General features: G+C 37.3%; 1 protein-coding gene across 1 annotated transcript in view; it reads right to left on the reverse strand.

Moving 5' to 3' along the window:
* The window catches only part of CTTNBP2 (cortactin binding protein 2), a 125,084-nt gene that overhangs the window by 35,227 nt on the left and 63,872 nt on the right, over nt 1–25,985 (reverse strand). The window contains exons 6-10 of the mRNA XM_087723645.1: nt 25,252–25,351; nt 15,787–15,937; nt 6,368–6,616; nt 4,406–4,523; nt 861–1,136 (exon numbers count right to left, since the gene is read on the reverse strand). Coding sequence (XP_087579771.1) covers nt 861–1,136; nt 4,406–4,523; nt 6,368–6,616; nt 15,787–15,937; nt 25,252–25,351 — 894 coding nt within the window. The remainder of the gene's footprint in view (nt 1–860; nt 1,137–4,405; nt 4,524–6,367; nt 6,617–15,786; nt 15,938–25,251; nt 25,352–25,985) is intronic.

Below are 25,985 nucleotides of genomic sequence, written 5' to 3' on the forward strand. Positions count from 1 at the left end.
AAATTGATTTCTGGAGTAAAAGGTAAGTAAATAAACTTCACTGTCCTTTCCATATGTAATTCAAAACCAATCTATCACTTCTATTATTTAAGAAAAGTTTTAGACTTGTGTATTCCTGTCAACACTTTCTCCTTTACTGAGGAAAAGAAATAGAGCCAGCTTGGGTTATGGTTACGGCACCAGGCTACAAAGCTGGAGAACTTGGGTTCTAGTCCTGCCTTCGCCATGACAGTCAGCTGGGTGACTTTTGGCCATTCACTCTCTCTCAGCCTAACCCTCTCATAGAATTGTTGTTGTGGAGAAAATAAAGAGAAGGAAGGTGTATTGAGTGTATTAGTCATGTTGGTTCTTTGTAAAAATAATAAAGATGGGATAAAAACAAACAAAATAAACAATGACTCCATTCCAATTCCTAATTTTTTCTGATATGCTTAGCAGGAATCATGGTTTAACACAGATTCAAATCAATTCCCAAATAAACCAATAAGCCAGATACTGAGGGGAGGGGGAAGGATGAATGATCACACATCAGGGTACATACATTATATTATACATTATATTAAAATGTGATGCTCTGAATAAGTCACATGCTTTACAAATCAATGACTGGGTTAGTACAAGACAGTAAGTTTTCTTAGAAAGCCAAATATCAACATTATAGCAGCATGTGATGTTATAGTATAGGTTTATTATCACTCAGATGCAGGAAATAATAGATAAGGTCAAGTTTTCCTTGAGTTCTCTGGTGAGTGCTATATCTCAAGACAATCTTTATATTCTACCAGCTTCTTGTAACTGGCTTAGCTTTACCCAAGTTTTACTTTTTATATGTGAAAGATCTGCAAAACACCAGCGCTTACCCAGTTTGATGGATAATATACTGTTCTCAGTGAGGCCGATACTGACTTCTGTGGTGTTATTAGATGTCAAGTCTTCCAGGCTTCTCCATTCATCAGAGGCAATTGCTTGGAAATGGTTTATCACTGCCTGAGTCACCACTTTGGAAAAATCATCCCAGGTTGTCTGTTTTCGTATATTTAACATCCATATAGTATTTTCCATATCAAGATCATCTGTACCATAGCAAGTTTGTTCAATCTGGGTTGCAGCAATCCGTAAAGGAATCTTAAAAGCATCTGTTTAGGTAGAATTAAAAAACTGAAAAAATCTGCAACAGAGGCATAGCATTTACTAGTACATTTTCAAATGTTTTTCATTCCTGGATTCAAGAGCTAGTTCTGCAAATACATTAAAATATGACTCCAAGAGAAGCTATGATTTTTCAAATCAAAAGTATTTTACTTTACAGCAAAAATGTACCCAGCAGTGGTCTCAGATCTAGCTTTATAATCTGATTATTTTATGATCCTTTTTTTCATTAGATGGATATCAAATATATCTAAAATGATTCAGGTCATAATAGACAGTACAGTAGCCATTTGCATAGTACAGTTTAAAAACATTATGGCTGGATAGATCACCTGAAAGTTTTATTTACATTTTGACAAAAAGGTGAAATATTACAAATTTATATTTTCATTTCATGCTTTATGTGCTGTTTGAATCAGAAATGAAGAGTGTGGAGAATCTTCAGAGCTATGATGGGGGAAAGTATTTTAATAAGTTACAATGCTCCAACTTTACACACTTTGCCCACAAATAATATAATGGGGTGGGGGCCTTTTTCCAGGACAGTGATTGGTTGATTAGTAGATTCTTGCTGTCCTTTTCCTTCCTGTCTAGCCTCACCTATTGTGGAAAACTTCAGGGATGTAGGTTAAAATGGGAAGTTGAAAAAAAATATCCATGAAGGACAATAGCTACAATATGAACAAAACTGCATGGATATGTTCCCCTTAATAGAAATCAAGCTCAGTTCAAGAGAGTTTATCTTTTAAAGTATCTATTTACTTTTAGTCAGCTCTTTCCACCTTTATCCATATTACTTGTATTTTATCGGTTTTTATCTTAATCTTTGTACAAAAGAAAAACCATGAAGGCCATTGCTTTCCCTATTTTAAATTTCAAGAATATCCAACCATATTATTATGATTCTAACCAAATCATAAATTTTACATCTTGTGAAGGCTCTTGCTCTAATAATAACTTTACCCTACTGCATATCAGCTTTCCCTCACTTGGCATCCTTCAAATATATTGGGATTACAGATCCACAATCCCCAGAGAGCACATCTTTACTAGTGTTTATGATAATTGCCATCCAACTTATATAAACAAGTCATCTAATTGAGAAATGCTGGCTTAACAATTAAGAACAAATTCAAAAAAATTAGAAGTAGATTTTTTTTAAAATCCCAAACTAAAAATATGTATATTTAGAATACTTCTTATTAAAATATACATGTATTTCTACTGATCATTTCTTAATAAGCTGCCCTATATGGCAGCATGCATATATGCCTGTGCCTTTGTTCGCACACATGTGCACACACATACACTCTTCATCTCTAAAGAGAACAAAAAGGAAACTTTATTGGAACCATTAGATTATCTTTTCTCCCAACACACTCTTGCTAATTTTTTCTGGTCCATGAAGTGGGATGGCATTCCAAATGTGTATGGTTAGGAAAGAAAGTTGCAACAGATGGCAAAAGTGAATACTTTAAAATTATTTTCTTCAGCACAGCCTGTATTCTGCACATTCTCTCCCCCCCCCCCCTGCTTTAGTGGGGAAAATCTACTTTATTCCTTCATTTAAAATGCTGGTTGTGGTTTGCTACAATAGGTAAAAGCTTGAAGATACTTTGCTGTTACATAAGCCAATTCTCAGTTGATGTAAAAAGGCTCAAAATGTAATTAACCCTCCCATTCAAAGTTCCATGTGAGAGCCTTGGGGAAAAATCCATTCCATGCTAATTTAGGTGTCTAGATATGCTACTTCAGACAGCTCAATTTTTAAATGGGACAGAGGGGTTAACACTGGAGTTCTGCCAAACCACAATGCTCACAAGGATGACTACAAAAAGAGCATATATGGTGAATTTTCTCTGACTGTTTTCCAAAGTCCAAATTCCAGATAACAGAAAAACAGTATCCCTGGGAAAGGAGGAGTACCAGTCTTTTCAAAGGACGCATCTCACGTTGGCATTTGAGTAACATGATTATAAACTGGCAAGAAGCCATGAGCAATGCAATAGAGAATGGTCTCAGTGGAAAACCCTAAACAAGTATAAGATTGGTCTACAAAATTGAAATAATGATATCGTCTCACTGAATTACCTTGAGAAAATACAAATTTGGCATGAAATAATAAGAGCGGTTTATACAACTTTTCTTTACTGTCAATGGGACATAAAAGAATGTAAGTGATTAGTGCTAAAATGATTAAATGTCATGAATAATCAATGGTGCTCTAAGGTGCCTTCAATCTGTACTATGTATGGCTAAAAATTATGGCAAGTCTGAAAATCTCTGACAAAGATGGCTCAAGAGAAAAGAGTGCAAACACCATAAAAAGTATTACATGGTGAATGTCTGAAATGTAACAGCATATTTTACCTTCTATTTACAAAATCCACCCTTATTTTAAAAATATTTTAGACCATCTCCATAGAGAGATGAAGTGGTTTATGTCCTGTTTTCCTCAAGGAGCTTCAAATGGCATAGAGAGCTTTTACCTTTTCAACTTTTCTCACAAAACAATTCTGTAAAGTAGGTTGGATTGATAAACAGAAACTGGCACAGCTTCTCTCCTTGGCCATTTTCACATGATATGAACAACCCAGGCCATTCCAACATTCCTGTCGAAGATTTATTTCTCTTGCCTCCCCTCTCTTCTTTTTTCTCTTGCCAGAGAAAGTCCAGACAAAAGCATCAGTGGTGCTATGATAACAGTTATCACCATCATGGAGAGCCTGCATCTTATCTATATTTTCATAGTCTCATGGTCTCATTATTTCCTATCTGGCTGTGAGGAGGAGCCCAAACAATGCCAGCAAGTAATTACTAGAGTAGCTCCATATCTGCCTAGGATGGTCTTTTGATCTTTGGAAAGATAAGAAGCATTTATTCTCCATTGTTATTTTTGATAAGGATGAATAGGGGAAGCCGGATTTAATATCAAACAAATTAGATCTCTCTGGGGCTACATTTAATCTCTAAAGACCATTATATCATTTGAAAGTGTCATGGCAATCTTTCTACAACTACAAGATCTAGTCAACATCTCAAAGACACAGGGCCAGTGAATGACCATGGCTGAGCCATGGTCATTCACTGGCCCAGTTCCTTTGGACCCAGTCTTTGGACAATACCATAACCATTCCTTCATTCAGGCTTTCTACCAGAGAACATTCTCTATTGTCATATTACATAGAAATAGAGAGAAATCTTTTTTGGGTTTTCACAGAAACATTCAGGTACTCATATAAGACTGCTAACTTACTCAAATTCTCTAGAAGATGTTTACAGTCATCAGTAGCAACATCATGTACTGTTCGGTTACACTTATCTTTTCTTTCAGCCTCCAGTCCCTCATGGCTACATAAAACTTCTAGACAGCTCTGGAAAGATAATAACAATATAGTTTGAAGGGTAGAAGGGATCGATATGAACTGGATTCAGCTTTTATCGCCTTTTAAAATGAATGCTTCTCATCACTGAAATAAGTTATGTATAAAAAGAACCAGCTTTCCTTCAGACATTTTGCATTATGAGATTCCATCAAATTATTTGGACAAGCATATTGCAACAACACCCCACCCCCACCCCAAAGCGTTTTATTTTTTTATTATAAGCAAAACATACCCAATACGTATGCAGATAATAAATAGACTGGATTAGGTTACAGGCACCATTATTCCTAAAGAGTGAATATGCAAAGTGAACTTTGGAGAATGATAGAAATTATAGTGTTTATCAAAAAGCACTGGGTTGAAGAAGACCATGGTACAGGCTTTTTATGATATAACTAAATAGGAAAAAATATATGTCACAGCACCCAGATTTGAAAAAGTTTTCCTCTGCATTCATTTACTTCAGAGGGGAAAAATGATTTATACTATCTTCCTGCAAAAAGCCCAATGAGTTGATTGTAATAAATCTGATGAATGTTTATCAGCTTTAAAGTCTAAGGACTATTTTGCTTTAAGTTGGAAACAAGGCAGTTTATAACCAGGCAATTTTTTCACCATCTATACAGATAGCTGTTGTGGCCCAGCAGGTGCCGTTGGAGCTGCCACCAGACTCCGACAGCGAGGGGCCCTATGAGTCGGCTCTGGAGGACCCTGGACAGGGTTCTGACTCCGAGCATGGCGCAGAGAGGCTGGTTGGCCACCAGGAGGCACCTGAGCCTTGGACCAGTGGGGAGGAGACAAGGGAGAGTGATCCAGAAGGCAGCAGTGAGTTGTTCCTGGATGCAGGCCATCAAAGAGCTAATAGGCGTCAGGAACAGTTGAGCAGTTACAGGAGGTAATTGCACTCAGCTGGTGGTCATTAGGCTCCTCTCTAGACTATAAAAAGACTACTTGTGCACACGCCCCTCTTTGCAGAAGTCAACACAAGATCGAATGTTGGAGAACATTGTTATGAGCTATGCAGGCTGGATTGCTGCCAAGCCTTATCTGTGTTTATTGCTGCCCAAGCTTGTTTGTGCTGGTTTGCTGCTAAGGACCTGTCTGTCTGTTAATTAAATGCCATAACTTATCTGTGGCTCGGAGTGTGCTTTGGTGTGGAACGAGGGGGGGTCAGAACAGATAGCCATTACTACTGTGGAGTCCATTGCAGTTTATATAATCAGCCAAGTAGCACACCAGTTTGATCTGGCTATTTTAGGATACTGTATGTGAAGGGGCAATACTGGTACAAGATCTATGACCTGCCCATCTAATTTAATCTTTCCATTATGCCCAGCTAAAATGTTTCTATTATGTCCCTTCGAAGATAAGGAATAGCATAGCATTTAGAAAGTAATCTTAATATAAACCAACGATTAGGAAACCAGCAATCCCTATTGTTAATTCCACAAGGCACAACATTGGCCACAATTATTAGAATACAAACATATGAATTAGATTAATAGGTAGTTGCTTTATCTTTCTTCGGTGACAATGAATCTGTAAATAATGTTTATGTTTGTCTTTCGTTTAGATAATTTTGAATTCTATAATGCAGGATATTTACCTCAATCATTATTCCGATCTTAAAACTGGTTTACATTATCCTTCACCTTCATGGCAACACATTCATATTTTTTAATCCCAAAGACTAACCTTGTCCCCTTTTTAAATAGCATCCTAAATTAAGACAAAATTTTGCCTCAAATATATCAGCTATGCATACCAGCACAATTGTCATTTAAATCTGATTGCTCAATATCCTAAACAATGTGCTAAATAAACAAATTGACCTTAAAGCCTTTTGACGCTGCTATGTGGGCTGCAGTCCAGCCATCTTTGTTCACTTGATTGATGAGATCTGCAGAAACAATGGGTTTTGCTTTATGGCTAAAGAAGTCTTCACTCTCTAAGTTCAAAATGTTGTTAGCATCTGCTTCACTCTCAATGCTTCCATCTCTTGATTTTCCATAATACATCAAAACCTTCAGGCAATCAACATTATCAGCATCAACAGCAGCATGAAATGGAGTCCAGCCATCCTAGATCAATTAAAAACAAATGGAAAACAAGCTCAGCATCCTAGATAAATGAATTGGTATCATGAATGAATGAATGAATGAATGCACAAATAAGCAAAAATTTTCTTAAACTGTTCTCTTCTTAATAACTCATGTTTTTGCAATACTTTTGGTAAAGACTCTACTACTACCTTCCACATATCAGAATTTAATCAGAAAAGAAAATGTTTTATCTGACTTTTTGACCCTAGTGATAGCACTAGCTGCTTTTAGAAAGAGAGAGAAAAGACTATACATTAGGGAATAGGGCAAAATGAGTTGAATGAGTGCAAAGGATACTTTTAGCTGTAGGAAGCAAACTCGTATTTAAAAAAGCATGGTACAGGAGGCTCATTGATAAGAATGTCTTGTATTCCTAGGAAATGTATAAAAAACCTTTCCACATGGGAATATTAATGCAGGCATAAATATATGCTTACTATAGCAATTTCTATTGTTTGGAGAAATGCATTTTGCATTTGTTTTCTTTAACTTCAGCTTTATTTTATACACTTCCCACTAACTTCTAGAAATATGAGGTATGATGATCTTTCATATGTCCCTGCATAAAATATATTTTAGCCTCTTTAAAAATTGCAGCCGCTATTACAGTTACAGATATAACCGTTTATAACATATATGCTGGTTCTGTTTTTTTAAAGGCAATTCTTATGACTCTAACAAGTATTTTAATTCATGTCCTCACTTAAATCTAAATGTGGCATTGGAGGTGATGAACTCTCCTGGTTCACCTCTATTAGTGAGATACACAAGACTGAAGTGGTATGAAAGTATAAGTCCCTGAGGAAACCCTCTATATTTCTTCCCCAGCACTACCTTTTAATTTTGTAGCAGTTTCAGAGGTAAAACAGACACATTAATCTAGGCAAAATTAATGCCAGATCTAGGGATAAATATCTGGAAATGTTAGAAATTGCATTTTAATCTCTTAAATAATATCAGTTCAAGAAGGGCTCCAGTAGATCACATATAATTGGGCCAGATTTCCAACTTACTGTTCTTTATTGGATAAAATATTTGCAAGTTCTATTATATGGATCATATTTTTCTTGATAGTGGAATAAATTTTGGGATTTTTTCATTGCCAGTTATACATTATACTTCCATTGTGCAGCTCACCGGTAAGACAATTATAGTCATTAGTGGAACCTTGTCAGATATTTAATTTATTATTCTGGTTGGTTGCTAGATGCTTAGACTATACTTGGCATTTTTATTCACTGTCCTACCTTTGATACGTGGATTTTTAAAAAATTATTATATACTTTATTCATTAAACATGAAATTCAGCCAACTGAACATTAAAAAATGCATTACAAATACCAGTGACTGGTGCTAATGGTTGATACGGTTGACCCTGCTTAAAATATAAGATGTTCTGAGTAGCGCATTTTTTGGCAGTTCCGCTGGTGTTATTGCAGGAAGCTGCAATTTGTTGCTGTATCTTGTAAAATTCTTGGACATGGTGCCAAGTGCCCCAATGACAATGGGTATCACTGTTACATGCTTCATCCATAGCCGTGCAGTTTCGATGGCCAGGTTGCGATATTTCATTATTTTTTCTAGTTCTTTTTCTTTGACTATGGCATCTCCAGGAACAGTGATATCAATAAGCTGTACATTTTGGCCCTCTACAACCGTGATATATGGCGTTTTGTGCTCCAAATGATGATCCGTTTGTATTTGAAAGTCCCACAAGATCTTCACCTTCTCATTTTTGATAACTTTTTCCACTTTATGTTCCCATGACTTTTTGAATACAGGTATATCATATTTTTTACATAATGACCAGTGGATTAATTTAGCAACTCAGTCATGTCTAGCTTTGTAATCAGTTTGTGCAATTTTGCTGCATTCACATATTAAATGTGAAACAGTTTCGACGTTGTTATTGCAAAGTCGGCAGTTTAGGTTGTCAGTGGATTTTTGTATCTTCGCTTTCATGGCATTAGTTTGTAGTACTTGTTCTTTAGCAGCCAGTATTAAACCTTCTGTTCCTTTCTTGATGGTTCCCATCTTAAGCCATGTCCATGTTAAGTTGTCATCACGTTTTCCTTCAATGTTTTTCAAGTGCTGTTCCTGCAAAGCTTTGGTTTTCCATCTATTTAATCTGTCATCCAGCTGTTTTTCCTTATATTCTGCCTTTGTTTCTGTTGTTTTTATGCTGTTCTCAGTTTTCACAGCCTGCAGCAATTTTTTCTGCACTTTGGTTCACATTATCATTTAAACTTCATTTTTCTTCTTCTACAGTTTGATGGATTTGCAATTGCGCCCTGCCCCCTATTTTTCTTGGCAGGTACAACCTGTCGATGTCACTTTGTGGATGTAAAGCATAATACATATTCAAAAGTTTGCATGTTTTCCAGTCCAAGTTTTCCAGTTCAGCCAGAGTCCAGTTGATGAATCCAGCTGAGTAGCGTATCACTGGAACTGCCCATGTATTAATGGCTTTAATTATGTTTCCAGCATTCATCTTTGATTTTAATATTTTGCAGACTCTCCTGATGTATTCCTTTTGCGTTGACTCTTTGACTTTTCCATTCAAGATGTTATCTGCTTCCAATATGCCTAGGTACTTGTAACCATCATCCTTTGCTAATGCTTTTACTATATTTCCAATTCCCAGTTCTATTCCTTCTGGTTGTTTTTTTTTCCAATTTTTCCTTGTCACATGGATAATATAGCATATTTTTCAAGCCCAAAGTTCATTTTGATGTCACTGCTGAACAGTTGAACTGTGTTGAGTATTGATTTAAGTTCAGTGGGGCTTTTCACATACATTTTTAAGTCATCCATGTATAGTAGATGGTTTATCTTGCCATGTTGGCTTGAGATTTAGTATCCCAGTTCTGTGTTTCATATGATTATTGTCAGTGGAATTAATGCAATGTTGAACAGTAGTGGTGAAAGTTAATCGCCTTGGAAGATTCCTCGTCTGATGTTGACTTCACCAATGTTCTCCCCATTTGTTGTTAGAACTGTTTTCCATTTTTGCATATTTGCTTTCAAAAATGTGCAAATATTTTTGCTGATTCCAAAATTTTCCAGACAGGTGTTAATCCAGTTGTGGGGTAATGAATCAAATGCCTTTTTGTAATCAATCCACACCATATTTAAATTTGTTTTTCTTTGTTTTGCATTTTTTAGTACTATTTTGTCTATGAGCAGCTGATCTTTTGTTCCTCTTGATTTTTTATAATTTCCTTTTTGTTCTACTGGATACAAACTGTTTTCCATCAGATGATTGAATACTGAATTTGCCAGTATCCTTGTAAAAAGTTTGAACATTGTCAGCAGACAAGTATTTGGGCACTAGTTGCTTGGTTTTGTGCCCTTTTCTGGATCTTTCATTATCAAATATGTTTGACCAGCTGTTAACCATTCTTCGCTTGTTGCATTTTGAAGCATTTGATTAAATTGAGTGGCCATGCGATGATGGAGGCTTGTCAGGTGTTTTAGCCAGTATCCATGCAGTTCATCCAGGCCAGGTGCACTCCAGTTCTTGACCTTCTTTGCTTGTTTTGCCACCATGTCAGTTTTTATTGCAATATTTTCCATCTTGCTTTGTGTTGTTTGTTGTTGAATATCCTAGATCCAGGAGGCAGTGTTATCATGTTCCACCACTGGGTTTTCCCACAGTTCTTTCCAAAAGTTTTTTCTTTACATGGGTGAATATTAGTTTGGATTCGATTTTCATCAAGGACTGGTAGAAGAGGTGTTGGTTTCTTCTGAAATGGACATTTTCACAATATTTTTAATTATTATTATTGTTGTTGTTGTTATTATTATTGCAAATCTTATATATTTATATAGGTGTATGCTTATTTTTTGGCACTATGCAGTGCCAGAAGTCTTTTTCTACCTTAGCATAATGTAGAAAGCACAAAGCACAAAGAAAGTACAATTCCTTTGGAAATAATTTTCAAACCTTAATTTTGTTTGATTCATTTCTTTTAAACACCAACCTCTGAATGCATATATTTACTTTATTACTGTTCTCTGGTTTCTCTTCAAATTACGTAAATCTTACACTTTTTATTACTAATCCGTCCCCTTTTCCCAATTAGTACATTTGACAGAATAAGGCTTCTCTGCCCTTAAATGGCAAATTACAAGTTACAGTATTTTCCAATATTCCTTATTCTGGGGGGGAAAGTGCAACCTGCTTCTTCAAAATGCAACTGACTGCCCCAATTTGTGTTTCAACCAAAGTCAAAAGTCAAGTGGTCAAGCTCAATTGGGAAATAGTTTTGCCAATTAGCTTTTTTTCTCCTGTCACAAATGCAATTACAAATAAAGGATGAAAGAATAATATTGATAACTGGTATTACTTTTAAAGATCCATTTCAAACAGTTCTTTATGCCTTGTGGATTATCTCCCAAAGTAATTAAAACTATAATTATTCATTATACTATTTGACTGAAATTCAATGGAAGTGAATAAAAAACAATACTTCATCTTAACAGCATGACTGACTACATACATTTTGCTGCCAGAATACCATTTTCCATGTCATTACTTTTTTGATATCTGCAACATAAATTACCACATCTCTCTCCTTTTCTTGAATATTAAACATGCATTAAAAACAAAAGAAATAATTTAGAATTTGCTGTTTTTTCATGAAATTTGTCAGGCTTGTTAAATGGTGTGGCTCAGCTGGGGAAATGTAATGGGATTTTGATGTTAAATTATGCTTGTGCAAATTAATTTACCTATCAATAATATTCATCTGATTATTATATAAATTGATATCATACTTTGGAGGCTTTAGAAACAATGCTCAAGTTTTGAAATGGAGGACAGGACATTAAGAAAAACAACAGGTAAGCAAAAAGGTCCAAATGAGACAATTGCAACTTTTTTCTTTTTTCTTTTGGTATATGTGTGTGCATATACACATGTCTATAGAAATAGAAAAGAAAAACTGTCTTGGAAAAAACAATAATACTGTATATCCCTTAAAAATATCCCTGGATTTAGGGATTGCACTTGAATTTTGAAGAGAAAAAAAAACATTCCTGAATATATCTGCTTTGAAATCAGTAGATTTATTTCTGAATATCTAACATGGCATGTAACAAAACACTCATATGTAAGATTAAACATTGCATTACATACACACACACATACATACATACATTTATAACATACAGCAAAATCAGATTCTATCAAGTCTGCACGATATATATTGTTACTTTGTGAAATGCAATAGCCTATCATGAAAGTCACTGTAGCCACAGCTTACAGATATGCACATGTTTGAATCCTTGTGCCTAGAAATAGAAACGTATACTGTAAGGAGAGGAGAATATGGATATTTAAAGCAGATGATCTCTTTATATATTGTATAATGCACCACACTCCTTTCAATGGAAGTTCATCTGATTCAAGATTCACCTTTATTCATTGTGTCCTTTGTGAATATGGCTTTGAAGTGTGGCAATGTCTTAACTTGTTCATAATACAAAATGGGTAACTCCATGTAGAAAATGAAGGTGTGGAAAGTTTAGACAAACTGCAAAGGCAGAGCAATAAAAGACCCTTGTCTTATTGTGATGTGCCGTGTCCAAGATTTTGTTGCAGACATAAAGCAAAACTCTTCTAACACTGAAATCATGCAAATGAAGATGACAGAAAAACATTGTGAACAATGTCACTTCTTATCTTATAGCTGCCAAGCATGAGAATAAGAAAGATAGTTATTTCAGGAATCTTGGGGGAAAAGTGCCAATTAAAACTTGTTTAAAGTAGCCGTCCCCAACCTTTCTGGCTTGGCGGCCCGGCTGGTGGGAGGATAGTTTCTTGTGATTGAGAATGGCCCCTGCTTGCATGAGGGAAGCTTTGTGGGCAAGTGCAAGATAGTCATCGCATGATCTTGCCTGCTACCTACATGGCCCAGTTCCAAACAGGCCGTGGCCCAGTAATACCCCTAGTTTAAGGTTTGCCATATAAAAATGAAATATTTCTTTTATTCCAAAAATGTCATGGAACAGGTATTTATAGTGCGTAGAGTAGATATGAGTACATATATAACAGAATACAGAATAACAGAGTTGGCAGGGACCTTGGAGATCTTCTAGTCTTGTTCAGGCAGAAAACTTTATACTATTTGAGACAAAAGGTTGTCTAATCTCTTCTTAAAAGCTTCTGGTGTTGGAGCATTTACAACTTCTGGAGGCAAGTTGTTCCACTGAGTAATTGTTCTGTCAGGAAATTTCTCCTTAATTCTATGTTGCTTCTCTCCTTGATTAGTTTCCGTCCCACTGCTTCTTTTCCTGCCCTCGAGTGGGAGAATAGCTTGAATTCCTCTTCTCTGTGGCAACCCCAGAGATATTGAAACACTGCTTTTGTCAACTAGCAAAGGTTTCATGTCACCCGTGGTCCTTCTTTTCATTAAACTAGACATACCCAAGTCCAGCAATTATTCTTTATATTTTAGTATCTAGTCCCCTAATCATCTTTGTTGTTAGTCTCTGCACTCTTTCTAGAATCTTAAAAATCTTTTTTACATCGTGGCAACCAAAACTAGAAGCAGTAATCCAAGTGTGGTCTTTCCAAGGCATTATAAAGTGGTATTAACAGTTCACATGATCTTGATTATATCCCTCTGTTAATGCACCCTGGAACTGAGTTGGCTTTTTTTGGCAGCTGCAGCACACTGCTGGCTCATATTTAAGTGATTTCCACTAGGATTCCAAGAACCTTATCACAGTTACTACTATTGAGCCAGTTACCACCTATACTATACCTGTACATTTATTTTTTCCTCCTAAATGTGGAACTGTACTTTTTTCACCATTGAATTTCATTTTGTTAGGTAGGGCCCAATGTTCAAGTCTGTCAAGATCCTTCTGTAAACTATCTTTTAGAGTGCTGGCTATTCCTGCCAGCCTGGTGTCATCTGCAAATTTTATGAATTCCCCATCTATTCCCACATCCAAATCATTGATGGAGATGTTGAAGAGTATTGGGCCTAAAACGGAGCCTTTGGGTCCCCCACTGCATACCTCTCTCCATGTAGCTGAAATTCTATTGAAGGACTACATGTTGAATGCGGTTGGTCCACCAGTTACAAATCCATCTTGTGGTGATGCTGTCTAACCCACATTTTTCTAATTATTCTAGTAGTAGGTTATGGTCTATTTTATCAAATGCCTTACTGAAGTCAACGTAAATTATATCCGCAGCATTCCTCTGGTCCACTAATTTTGTCACTTTGTCAAAGAATGCAATAACATTTGTCTGGCATGATCTGTTTTTGACAAACCCATGTTGGCTTTTGGTTATCACTTTGTTTGCTTCTAGGTGTTCGCTGATTCGTTGCTTGATTATCTTTTCCAGAATCTTCCCTGGTATTGAGATCAGGCTGATAGGTCTATAGTCCTCTGGATCTATTTTTTTTCTTTTTTGAAGATGGGAACTACATCAGCTCTTTTCCAGTCCTCTGGTAGTTTCCTGGTGCTGAAGGAGCATTGAAAGATATAATTCAGTGGTTCTGAGATCATGTCTGCCAGTTCCTTCAGAACCTTGGGGTGTAATCCATCTGGTCCTAGTGAATTGAACTCATCTAGGGTGGAAAGGTGTTCACTTACCATTTTCTTGGCTATTTTAACTTGTTTTACTAATCTGTTTTTTTATTGTACTGTTTTAGATAGGTTGGACTGTTTTTTCCTTTTGTGTAAAGATGGATGCAAAAAATGAGTTGAGCAGTACTTCTTTCTTCCTATTGCTTGTCACCTTCTTGCCACTTTCTCCCATTAATAGACCAGTTGTTTCCTTGACTTTTTTCTTGTTTTTTACATATTGAAAGCAGCTTTTTTGTTATTTACTTTTGTCGCAAGCCTTCGTTCATTTTAAGTCTTAGCTTCCCACACTTCATTTTTGCAGGCTTGGGCTATTTGCTGATATTCTGTTAGTTATGTGCCCCTCTTTTCACTTATTATACTTCTCCTTTCAATTTATTAGAGAGTTCTTTATGCAGTCATGCTGGTTTCTTTTGACAGCTGCTATTTTTCTTCTTCTTTGGTATTGTGCTACACTGGGCTTTTATAATCTCACTTTTCAAAGTTTCCCAAGCTTCTTGTTTTCCCCAAGTTTTCTCCTTGAAGATTCTCATCCATGGAATCCTTCCCAAGCTCTCTCTAAGGTTATTGAAATTAGCTCTCTTAAAGTCCAAGACTCTAGTTAGACTTTGTTCCATTGCTTGTGTTTGAATAATGTTGAATTCCAGTATTTCATGATTACTCTCTCCCTCCCCCAAGGTTCCTGTAGCTTCAATACTTTCTCATCATTTCATCTCTGTTAGTGAGAATTAAGTCCAATATGGCTGATCCCCTAGATCCCTTCTCTACTTTTGGGAGACAAAGTTGTCTGCTTGGTTATTAGCAGTCACTCTCTCTCTCTCAGCCCATTGCATCTTGTAGGGTTCCTGTTGTGGCCCAGCAGGAGCCATTGGAGCTGCCACCAGACTCCAACAGCAAGGGGCCCTATGAGTCAGCTCTGGAGGATGTGGAGGACCCTGAATAGGGTTCCAACTCCGAGCAGGGCGCAGAGAGACTGGTTGGCCACCAGGTGGCGCCTGAGCCTTGGACCAGTGGGGAGGAGACAAGGGAGAGTGATCCAGAAGCCAGCAGCGAGTTGTTCCTGGATGCACACCATCGAAGAGCTACTAGGCATCAGGAACAATTACACAATTACAGGAGGTAATTGCACTCAGCTTGTGGTCATTAGGCTCCTCTCCAGACTATAAAAAAACTGCTTATGCACACAGCCCTTTTGCAGAAGTCAATGCATTGACTAAAGAGAACTGTTGTAACTAACTTGGCAGGCTGGATTGCTGCCAAGGTTTGTCTGAGTTGCTGTCAAGGTCCTTATCTGTTTGTTTGCTTGGCTTTCAGCCACCGAGATTTTGGTCTTGCTATTAAAGGACATTCCAGTTAAGCTTGTCTCGGCATTCGTTACTGGATGGAGGAGGGGGTCAGAACAGGTTCCTATGATGGGGAAGAAAAGTACTATATAGATGTGCCTTAAACTCCTGAACAAAAGGGAGATTATGTCCAAAAAACAAACCAACAAAAATTAGATACATCTCAACAGAAATGTTGACTGAAAAAGAGTTCAGACTTACAGAGGTATTTGCACTTCTACCTGCTCCAGCTTCCAGTAAAAGTTTAACACATTCAATATTTCCATTTCTACAGGCCAAATGTAAAGGAGTCTCTCCTCTTTCAGCAGCATGATTAACATTGGCATGATACAAGATTAATAATTCTGCAGATCTAAGGAAAGAAAAATTGACAAAAGCAGATTAGGAAAAAGAAAAAAATCTGGAAAAACACCTGACCTTTACAATGTCATTTAACTACAATCTTTTTAAGCATGCACACATTTAAACTGGGTTGATCAGTTATATAAACTGGCTAGATAAATCCAATACATAAATAAATCAGAGCAATTCAACTCCAAACAAACAGTGCACCTAGAAGATATAAGAAGCAAACATAAATAAAGAGCGTCAAACAAACAAACAAACAAAATTACACAGGAGCAAATACTTTAAAATGCAGAATTTGCAAGAATATATAAGGGAGACTGCAATCTTTAAAGCAGATACAGAATTTTAAACATCCATATTCAATATTTCTTACAAAAACATTTTCATAGACAGGTGTAATGTAATATAAATGAATAAGTGAGAGTAAAACAGTCCTTAATTCAAGACTCTGCTTCTCATTGTTGTTCCAAAATAATTAATTGGGTACTTTTTCCAATTTCCTTAAAAGCATTCAACTATACTTCCACAAGAGAAACAGACTTTGATAAAATGCAGCTTCAAAGAAATAATACCGTTTATTGATTATTTTTCTATAGAATCCTATTTCCTTCAAAATAGATTTGAAGGAAATATTGTAACAATAGCAATAGCACTTAGACTTATATACTGCTTCACAGTACTTTACAGCTCTAAGCGGTTTAAAGACTCAGCATTTTGCCCCTAACAATCTGGGTCGTCACTTTACTGACTTCGGAAGGCTGAATCAACCTTGAGCCAGTGAGAATTGAACTGCCAAACTGCAGGCAGCCGGCTGTCAGCAGAAGTGTATTACTGCAGTACTGTATTCTAAGCACTGTGCCACCATGGCTTATGCCATACAGTCCCAAGCCTACTCACCATGTTTAAATCACAGTTCTCTTTCAAAAAATTTTAAACTTTTGAGACAGCCTGTTACATTTACCATGAGTTTTGCATATTCCTATTATTTTTAATGATATCTATTTGTGCTTTACATATTGCTAATATTCTACATATTGCTAATATTCTTGGCTGTTTAAAATATCATAAGCTTAAGAAAACTGAGGACACCTCATGAGCTGAAGAAGGAAGGAATTTTTGGCCAATTCTTCTGCAAAATATAATCAGCAAAAATAGGTTTCCTGTCTGTTAAGTATATCTCCTTTTGGAGACTAGAGTTGAGTAGCAGAAGGTAGCAAGGAATGTGCTGCTGAATAGTCACACTATCAATCACAGCTGCCGAAGTTAAAACAAGGATAACTTTACTTGTTTTAACAAAAATAAAATAGGATAAACATTCTCCAAAACAAGCGATAAGTAGTCTTGAATTATATACACAGTCTATGATACAACACATTGGTTTACAGATTGTCAGATCCCCAAAAGTGATACTGCCATTCAATTGGGAGGAGGGGAGCCTCAGAGTTAAATCATTAGCTACATCTGAAACAACTGAGTTTTACAACTTTACAACTGGTTTCCTGTCACCAGGAGACTGAAGGTCCCACCATCTCTTATGATAGCCATGTGGGGTATATAACTTTGATGTCTAACTAGAAATAGCCATGGGAACGTGTGCTTTATTGACTCCCAGGGCAGAAGAGTTAAGGAAGCATCTTCACACTTGTGTATTGGTCAGAATCTGCATTGGATAAAGGGGAGGGGTCATTATCAGCTTAATCCCATTTGCATGGCCGAAAGGTTTTCAGATGCTGCTTTGCCTCTAATGGTTTCCATCCTGCCTGATTAAAGGTTCCTTTTGAAATAATCCCTTTCAAGAGTTTTTACTTTCTCAAGTTAGGAGAGGAGCCATTACACAGATGCTCAACTCACAATTCACCATGTAAACAGGTAACTAACATACAGAGTAGCCACCATCCGATATACAGTATTCAACTCCAATAACAAGCACGGAGAACATACAGGAACAACCAGGAACAGAACAGTAGTAGTTGCTACTCCCTCTTATGGCTGATTAAAGCAACAGCATCCAATCATATCTCACTTGAGCATTTAAAGTGACAGATACATGTAGGTCTCTAGTTATTTGGGTTTTCTCCCACGTAAAATTGGTGATGTCTTGGCGATGTTTCGACGAAGTCTCATTCGTCATCTTCAGGCTTGGTGCTTCCAGGAGCAATGTGAGATCTCGGCTGTTCCTTCCTTTTAACTGCCAGTGGGGGTTTGAACTGATTGGGTGAGAGCTTGGCTGTGTCCTGATTGGGTGGAGGTGTGTCCTGATTGGGTGGAGGTATGTTCTGATTGGTTGGGGGTTTGTGTTTCATGTAAGAATAGGAGGGGTTTAAAGAGGCTAATTGTGCATTTGCAGTCTGGCTTCTGGTCCTTGGTTGTGCCATACACACACACACACACACACACACACACACACACACACACACACACACTGGCAGAATGCCAGTGGGGCGTCAAGGCAAGACTGGCAGATCTGACATACTTCCCCCCTTGACAAAAACATTAGTCCTGGGTTAATAATCCTTAATAAATAATAATAAATATAAAAATAAAAATAATAAAAAGGATAATTTTACTTGTTGTAACAAAAATAAAGTAGGATAAACATTCTCCAAAACAAGCCAACCCAAGATTAATATTACATCCCTAACACTGTCAATAAATAATGTAGGAATATTGGAAAAAGCCTGAGCCAGGCTTGAGAAGACTTAGGGTTAGTGCACCTGACCAGCTTCTCCTGTGGAAGAATGGGCCACAGCGCTAAGGGCACTTTTACACAGCATCATTATTGCTCTGCACCCGGCCCACTGGGAAAACAATATCTGTTGTCTTTTCTGTTATGCATCATAAAATAACATTTTCTGACATGTTCAAGCAGTGCTGTCTAGTACATCTCTGAATTATATTTCATTGTAGACAAGTTTCCTCATTCCAACTGGTTATTGTGCACTATGCCAGGAAGCAGAACTCCATTAAGGCCAATTAATGCCCAACAATGTTGTCTCTCAGCCCTTTCATTGCTTAACCAGCAAACACTGAAAATAAAAATAAGGTAAAGGTAAAGGTTCCCCTCACACATATGTACTAGTCTTTCCCAAGTCTAGGGGACGGTGCTCATCTCCGTTCCACCAAAGGTGGTTCCTATTTTTCTACTTGCATTTTTACATGCTCTTGAACTGCTAGGTTGGCAGAAGCTGGGACAAGTAATGGGAGCTCACTCCGTTACGTGGAGCTAGGGATTCGAATTGCCATACTGCCAACCTTTCTTACTGATAAGTGCAGCTTCTTAGCCACTGAGCCACCGTGTCGGATCCAAATTTCAAAAAATAAAGCTGGATTAAAAAGAGTTTTCTGGAAGATAGTGGCACTGCTATTTGCATGTCTTTCTCAGACAGAATGATAAAGCACATGTTACAGGCAAAAAAACCAAATTCCTCTGGCACAGAGGAAAAATCTACTTTAGGTCCACATATGGCAATTCTACAGTAGTTAACTCTGATGCCTAAGCCAAATCCCTTTCCAGAATTTTTTCAATATGAGCTCTAAATACTTCAGCCTTACTACTTGGTTTCTCAGTTTGAAGTGATTACAGATGAGTTATTGGATAAGAATTCACAAACGTTTATTAAATAACTGTACTGTCTTCCGATTATGTAATGTAAGAACCAAAAATACATTTCAAATGATCTAAATCCATTTCTACTCCGTATTTGTAATTTTTGCACCACTCAAAGATTATTTTTAGTTACGTGGATCCACTGGGGTCCTTAATCTTTTTCTCCAATCGACCTCTTTGAAAATCTGGTCAAATCTATAAAATGTTTTTCAGAAAAAATATATTTAAATACATAAAGTCATAAAAAATCAAACTGTATTTTTCCCCATCCTAGTTCAGGGATCCTCTGAAATCTATCCATAGACACCCAGGAGTCCATGGACCATAGGTTAAAAACCCTTACACTGGTGATAAATGTGTGTTTGTGCATGCATGGGCACATGGACACACACACACACACACAGACAGAAACACACACAAACAGCATTGCAGCCCCCATCTTGGATTCAATTATAAGGAAGTGTTTATACCATGAACTAAAAAGCAACTTAAGTTTGAGCCTGTAGAAAAGGGATCAGCAGAGCAAGAACTAGCTGAACCAATTTGAAATTAAGATGAGATAATATTCATGCATAAAACAGAGGAATAAAAAGCATCTATTATAGCAAGACTTAATCAAAGGACCTCAAGATATATAAGAATGAAGGAGGATTTTTCAAAATATCAGAGAGTAGACCGGGATGACCCCGTGGGCCAGATCTGACCACATGATGGGCTGGATCTGGCTCCTGGACCTTGAGTTTGACACTCCTGCTCTATAATGCTTTATTTTAAAAATGATAGAGAAATCCATTGAGAAAGAAGTATGATGCTTTCTGCTGAGAAAGGCAAGTATAAAGTCACTTGTTGCTGATATAACATTTTTGGACACTGTTCTACATTGCTTTAACTCCATTTTTTTAAGCTTAGAATAATTTGGACAGAATGGTAGCAAGTAAGCACTTCTATTGCTACAATAAGTATATACATACATACATACATACATACATACACACATATATATATATATACACAAATAAAGGTGGACTGAAACTTATCTACAGACGCACTTGATAAAACATACAGTAATTACCTTTGAGTGTTGTAATTCTAGTTTAGTAGGAAAAACTTCTAAAACATCTATTACAATAATTGCAATGTGATGTGAGAATTTTTCTGCTATTTATGTCAGAGGTACAGATTGGCTGAACAGTGCATACATGGTCTTTCATTTTGTTGCTAAACACATGAACAAATTGTGTGCCCCTCGATATTTAAGGCTACAATTCCAATAGTTCTTGGAAGTCTTTTAATTATGCTGGATGAAGCCTATGGGTATTCTAGTTTAAATATTCGGAAGGTATCTGCCTTAACAGAAATAATATGATGCTCTTAGTGTTAATAGCATTTTTAAAAGTTTAATTGTATTTAAAGAGGGGAAAAAATCCCAACTCCACCCACTTATTCACCCAGCCTCAAAATGTATTTTTAAGAGCAGGAGCAAAGTGCCATTTGACAGAAAGTTATAATGAATGGCAGAGTTCCTGCTTTGGCAAATGTGGTACTGTGAACTTTCCATTTTGTTTTATTGTAAACAGGAACCCTTCCCTTAACATGCCCTTCCTGGGGGAAAATTCTGGGTATTATAATTCCAAATACCTGGAAAATATGATACAAAGGAAAACGGTTAGTATGGCTGGATTGTGACTCCCTTTTCTTTTCTTACTGCTCTCTAGAAACCCAAATATCTTCTTGCTCAAGGGACTGCCACAATGCACTCTGCCTTGAGAAGGGATTGGGCTACACTTGAGAAGTGTTCAGAACCTTAATTGGTGGACAAGCTGCTGACTGCTACACCACATTGAGAATGTATGGCACTTGGGCTGAAAGCCTTGCACTGTTTCCTATCAAGCAGAGTTTAGCAGGCATGTCAAACTGGCGGGCCGGATGCATCATGTGCAGGCCACGCCCACCCCAGCTCTGCAAAGGCAAGAAAGTCACAATACATTGTGATACGTCATGTGACGCCATCAAGTTTGACACCCATGGTTTAAAGTGGCAGAGTTGTGTGGCAGATTGCTTGTACATTTTGCCTACATGTTGAAATGAAGAATATCAAAGTTTGGTGATTCCAAGTGGAAGGTCTGGATGATTCTAACACAAAGACTAAATTTTGGTCCCTATTGTATAGTCCTTTTGCTGGATTGTCTTATTCCTTTTCACTACCAAATTCCCATATGCTTTTGATAGTTATTTAGCCAATTCTAAGGAAGAAATAAGAAGGAGCATTGAGAGGTGGGGTGCTTGTAGGATTAATTCACTAATCCTTCTAGGAAATTTAAGCTCTTAATAGTTCTACTATAACAATAAATTTGTAGAGGATGTTATTACAATTTAGGTGGCTTATGGACCTAATCCTTTTATTCTGATCACTAGAGAATGTCTCCTTTATCTATGATGTTGGAGTCCAAGTGAAAGTACTGATATTTATATGAACATGAGATATATGAGCAGGCCAATAACTTGAAGAGATGGCTGTGAAAGCCTGGGGCACAGAAAGCTCTTTGGCTGATATACTTATTGTTGTTTTTCTTTATGAATTTGTTTGGTTCTTATTTAAAAAGGAAGCAATAGCAATAGCACTTAGACTTATATGCTGCTTCACAGTGCTTTACAGCCCTAAGTGGTTTACAGACTTGACATATCACCCCGAACAATCTGGGTCCTCATTTTACTGAGCTTGGAAGAATGGAAGGATGAGTCAACCTTGAGCTGGTGAGAATTGAACTGCTGAATTGCAGGCAGCCGGCAGGCAGCTGAAGTAGTCTGCAGTACTACGCTCTAACCACTGAACCGCCATGGCCTTCTGAATCAGAATGAGGCCTACAGGGAAATTTGGAAATGTCTTCTACTTTTGAGATTTCTGTGAAGAGACATGCTGAATCATTTAGAAGAGATCTGCTGCAAAGGTCTGCTTTAAAAGATGTCCACTTGCCTTTTGCTTCTATGTTTCCCTCAGGGTAACCGTGGCATAGCCTGATGATAGCCCATTATCTAATGTATTATTATTGGTTAGAAAATGAGCCCATTAAATCCTTCTAGAGTTGTGGCAGCTCTCATGTTTTATGGCAATGTATTTTTTCCCATCCCCTTCCCTGATCTCCATTCTATTGGACTCTGTCATGTGCTGGAATTCGAGTAGTTAATCCATTACTTCATTCCCATCATATGGGGAGAGAGGGGGGGAGGGAGAGGGAGGGAGAGAGTTGGGAGGGCCCATACGTAGCTGGTAAGGGCAAACATGAATGCACATTGGAGCTCACAACTTTGCAATGCTACCTTTTCTGTTGCTATGGAGTTGCTAATTTGTTGAAACAGTTTTGCAGTGATAGACCAACCGGAATCACCATCAAAGTCTGTGCCGTTTTAATATGCTGCTCAGATTGGAAGAAAGAAAGAAAGAAAGAAAGAAAGAAAGAAAGAAAGAAAACCTCTTTCACTTAGTCAATAAATGATTTAATTAATATTGCAGACATCTTTAGAGAAGAGATTCTCTTTGCCACCCTGTCTAGTTAGCCTCCAAGATAAAATCAGTCTACAGATGGATGGGTCCTTCTACCTGGCAGACAAAAGAAGCTGCCCTTGCTTCCACCCCACGGAAGAGATGATTGAGGTTATAATTGCCTTCTGAGGGTCAGGAGAATTATGCATTTTACTGTAGATACTTCATCTTTATCTCCTACACATGTATGTTAGCAAGTATGTTGTTAGTTGCGAAGTCATATCTGACTGATTGTGACCCCATGGACAACATTCCTCCATGCGTTCCTGTCCTCTACCATCCTCTGGAGTCCATTTAAGCTCATGCCAACTGCTTTGGTGACTCCATCCGCCACCTCATTCTCTGTCGTCCCCTTCTTCTTTTGTCTTCAGTCTTTCCCAGCATTAGGCTCTTCTTCAGTGAGTCCTTCCTTCTCATTAGGTCACCAAAGTATTTGAGTTTCATCTTCAGGATCTGACCTTCTAAAGAGCAGTCAGGGTTGATCTCTCCTAGGATGGACCGGTTTGATCACTTGCAGTCCAAGGGTCTCGCAGGAGTCTTTTCCAGCACCACAGTTCAAAGGCCTCAATTCTTTGGCGCTCAGCCTTTCCTATGGTCTAACTTTCACAGCCATACATTGCAACTTGGGAAACCATAGCCTTGACTATACACACTTTGTTGGCAGGGTGATATCTCTGCTTTTTAGTATGCTGTCTAGATTTGCCATAGTTTTCCTCCCCAGGAGCAAGTTTCTTTTAATATCTTGGATGCAGTCCCCATCTGATCTTGGAGCCCAGGAAAATAGAATCTGTCACTACTTCCATTTCTTCCCCATCTATTTGCCAGTAATTGAGAGGGCTGGATGCTATGATCTTAGTTTCAAGCCAACTTTTGCACACTCTTTCTTCACCCGCATCAAGAGTTCCTCTTTACTTTCTGCCATTAGAGTGGTATCATCTGCATATCTGAGGTTGTTGATATTTCTCCTGTCAATCTTAATTCCAACTTTTGATTCATGTAGCCCCGCCTTTCTCATGATGTGCTCTGCATAAAAGTTAAATAGGCAGGACAAAAGTATACAGCCTTGCCGGACTCCTTTCCCAATTTTGAACCAATCAGTGGTTCCATGTCCAGTTCTCACTGTTGCTTCTTAGCAAGCACACCAATAACAATTCTAGCACAAGGACATCAAATATTCATCTTTATCAATTTCTTTAAAAGATTAAAGATTTCTTCAATCCATCATTCTTGCAAACAGTTTAAACTTTTACACATTTTTTTCAGGTGTTGCAGAAAATGAAATATACCACCCTGTTCTATTCCAATAGTCTGCAGTTAAGTGGAGTTGATAGAAGGTTTTGTCTTCTAAGCAGATTAGTTTTGAAGGTTCAACGGGAAAATCTCTATGCATGCAATTTCTTCACTGACTACCAGTAACTGCCCATGTTTTTCATTTCATCTTAATTTGTGCTTGCAAAGAAATGTCTGATGAGGCTGTCAAGAAAAACCCAACTATAAATCAATATAAAGCTTCACTTTAGAGATGCTCTTGAAGAAAAGAAAGTACAGTACCCCAATTTTCCCTTTTCTACATACATATGAAAGCAAGAATGTGAACTATGTGGTGGAGAGGGGTCTACAACCTTTAAATGTGTCTCTGCACATATAAAAAAACTAATGATGTGCAGTGCCTGGATGGACCTCCTTTTTCTATTTTTGACTGCTCCTTAAAGAACCCCTGACTTCTCCTTGGCTATGTGGGAATAGCGGTGCTCAGGAAAATACATATTTCAGTTATTGAGGCACTAAGAGAAAAGTGATATGGTTGCAGCCTTTGCCACCTGCTTATCCCAAGCATTTTTTCCCCTTGATTCCATGGAGTCATGGCATAAGTCCAGGAAGAGGTACCAAAAAAGCTACTCTTTTTTAAAGAGTAGCTGACAGGTAGAGAGGTGTCCATCTCTAATTTTAAAAAAAAATCAATTTTAGGCATGAGTTCCCTGTAGCATAATCATTTTTAAAAAGCCCTAAATCATTTCAATAATGCATACTTCAGGAAGAATTATAGGAGGGCTAAGCATTTCTTTGCATTAATTCACTCACAAAATTTATACACCCCAAAAATGAAACTTAAAGAACATATGCAATTTTGTTTGGCAAAAAAGAAAGATATAATTGGCAAATTACTTACTTGCAATGTCCCTGAGCGATTGCTGAACACAAGGGGGTAAATCCGTTTTTATCAATAAGGTCAACTTGTGCTTCTGAAGTCAGCAGCAATCTTACACAATCTATGAGTTGAAATATATGGAGGGGAAAATGGGAAGAGGAGGAATAAATTACAATTAAGTTTAATGCCAGCTCCAAAAGTCTTTGCTTTTTAAAATTTCCTGCAGTGTAATTCTTCAGAGGTTTTGAGAAATTTAATAGACTAAATCCTAGGTCACCGGGATATGTGCCACTCAGAATGCCATTTGGTATTGTGCAGCTATCAAATTCATGAAATAAATAAATATGCATGCTGTATTTTATAGCAGCCTTAATGAACTATGTGCACTGCCATAAGAATTTAGGCATCAGCAAAATGGATTGGAAATTTCCTGACAATTAGATTTTCTGCCACAAGATGTAATAGGGACCTTTAGCTTATGACATTAGACAAACACATAAAGAAAAAGTATACAGAAGATTACTAGTTATAATGGCTGTTTTAGAGAATCAAAATGCAGAGTTCTTGCTGATTACTATGTTTTGTCCTTGCTTAAGATTTTCCCAGAGAATTGGTCTCTGTGGGAAACAAGATACTGGATTATATAGATTGTTGATTTGCTCCCAACAAATATCCATATTTGTTGTGAGAGTTATTTCCTTCTTAGCCATTGTGGGCCTAGGGAACCACTAAATTACTTTCTAAGTCTCCTTTAT

This window comes from Thamnophis sirtalis, unplaced genomic scaffold, assembly GCF_051295495.1.
Source record: "Thamnophis sirtalis isolate CommonGarterSnake01/CBP01778 unplaced genomic scaffold, rThaSir2_p1.2 scaffold_9, whole genome shotgun sequence".
Taxonomy (NCBI): domain Eukaryota; kingdom Metazoa; phylum Chordata; class Lepidosauria; order Squamata; family Natricidae; genus Thamnophis; species Thamnophis sirtalis.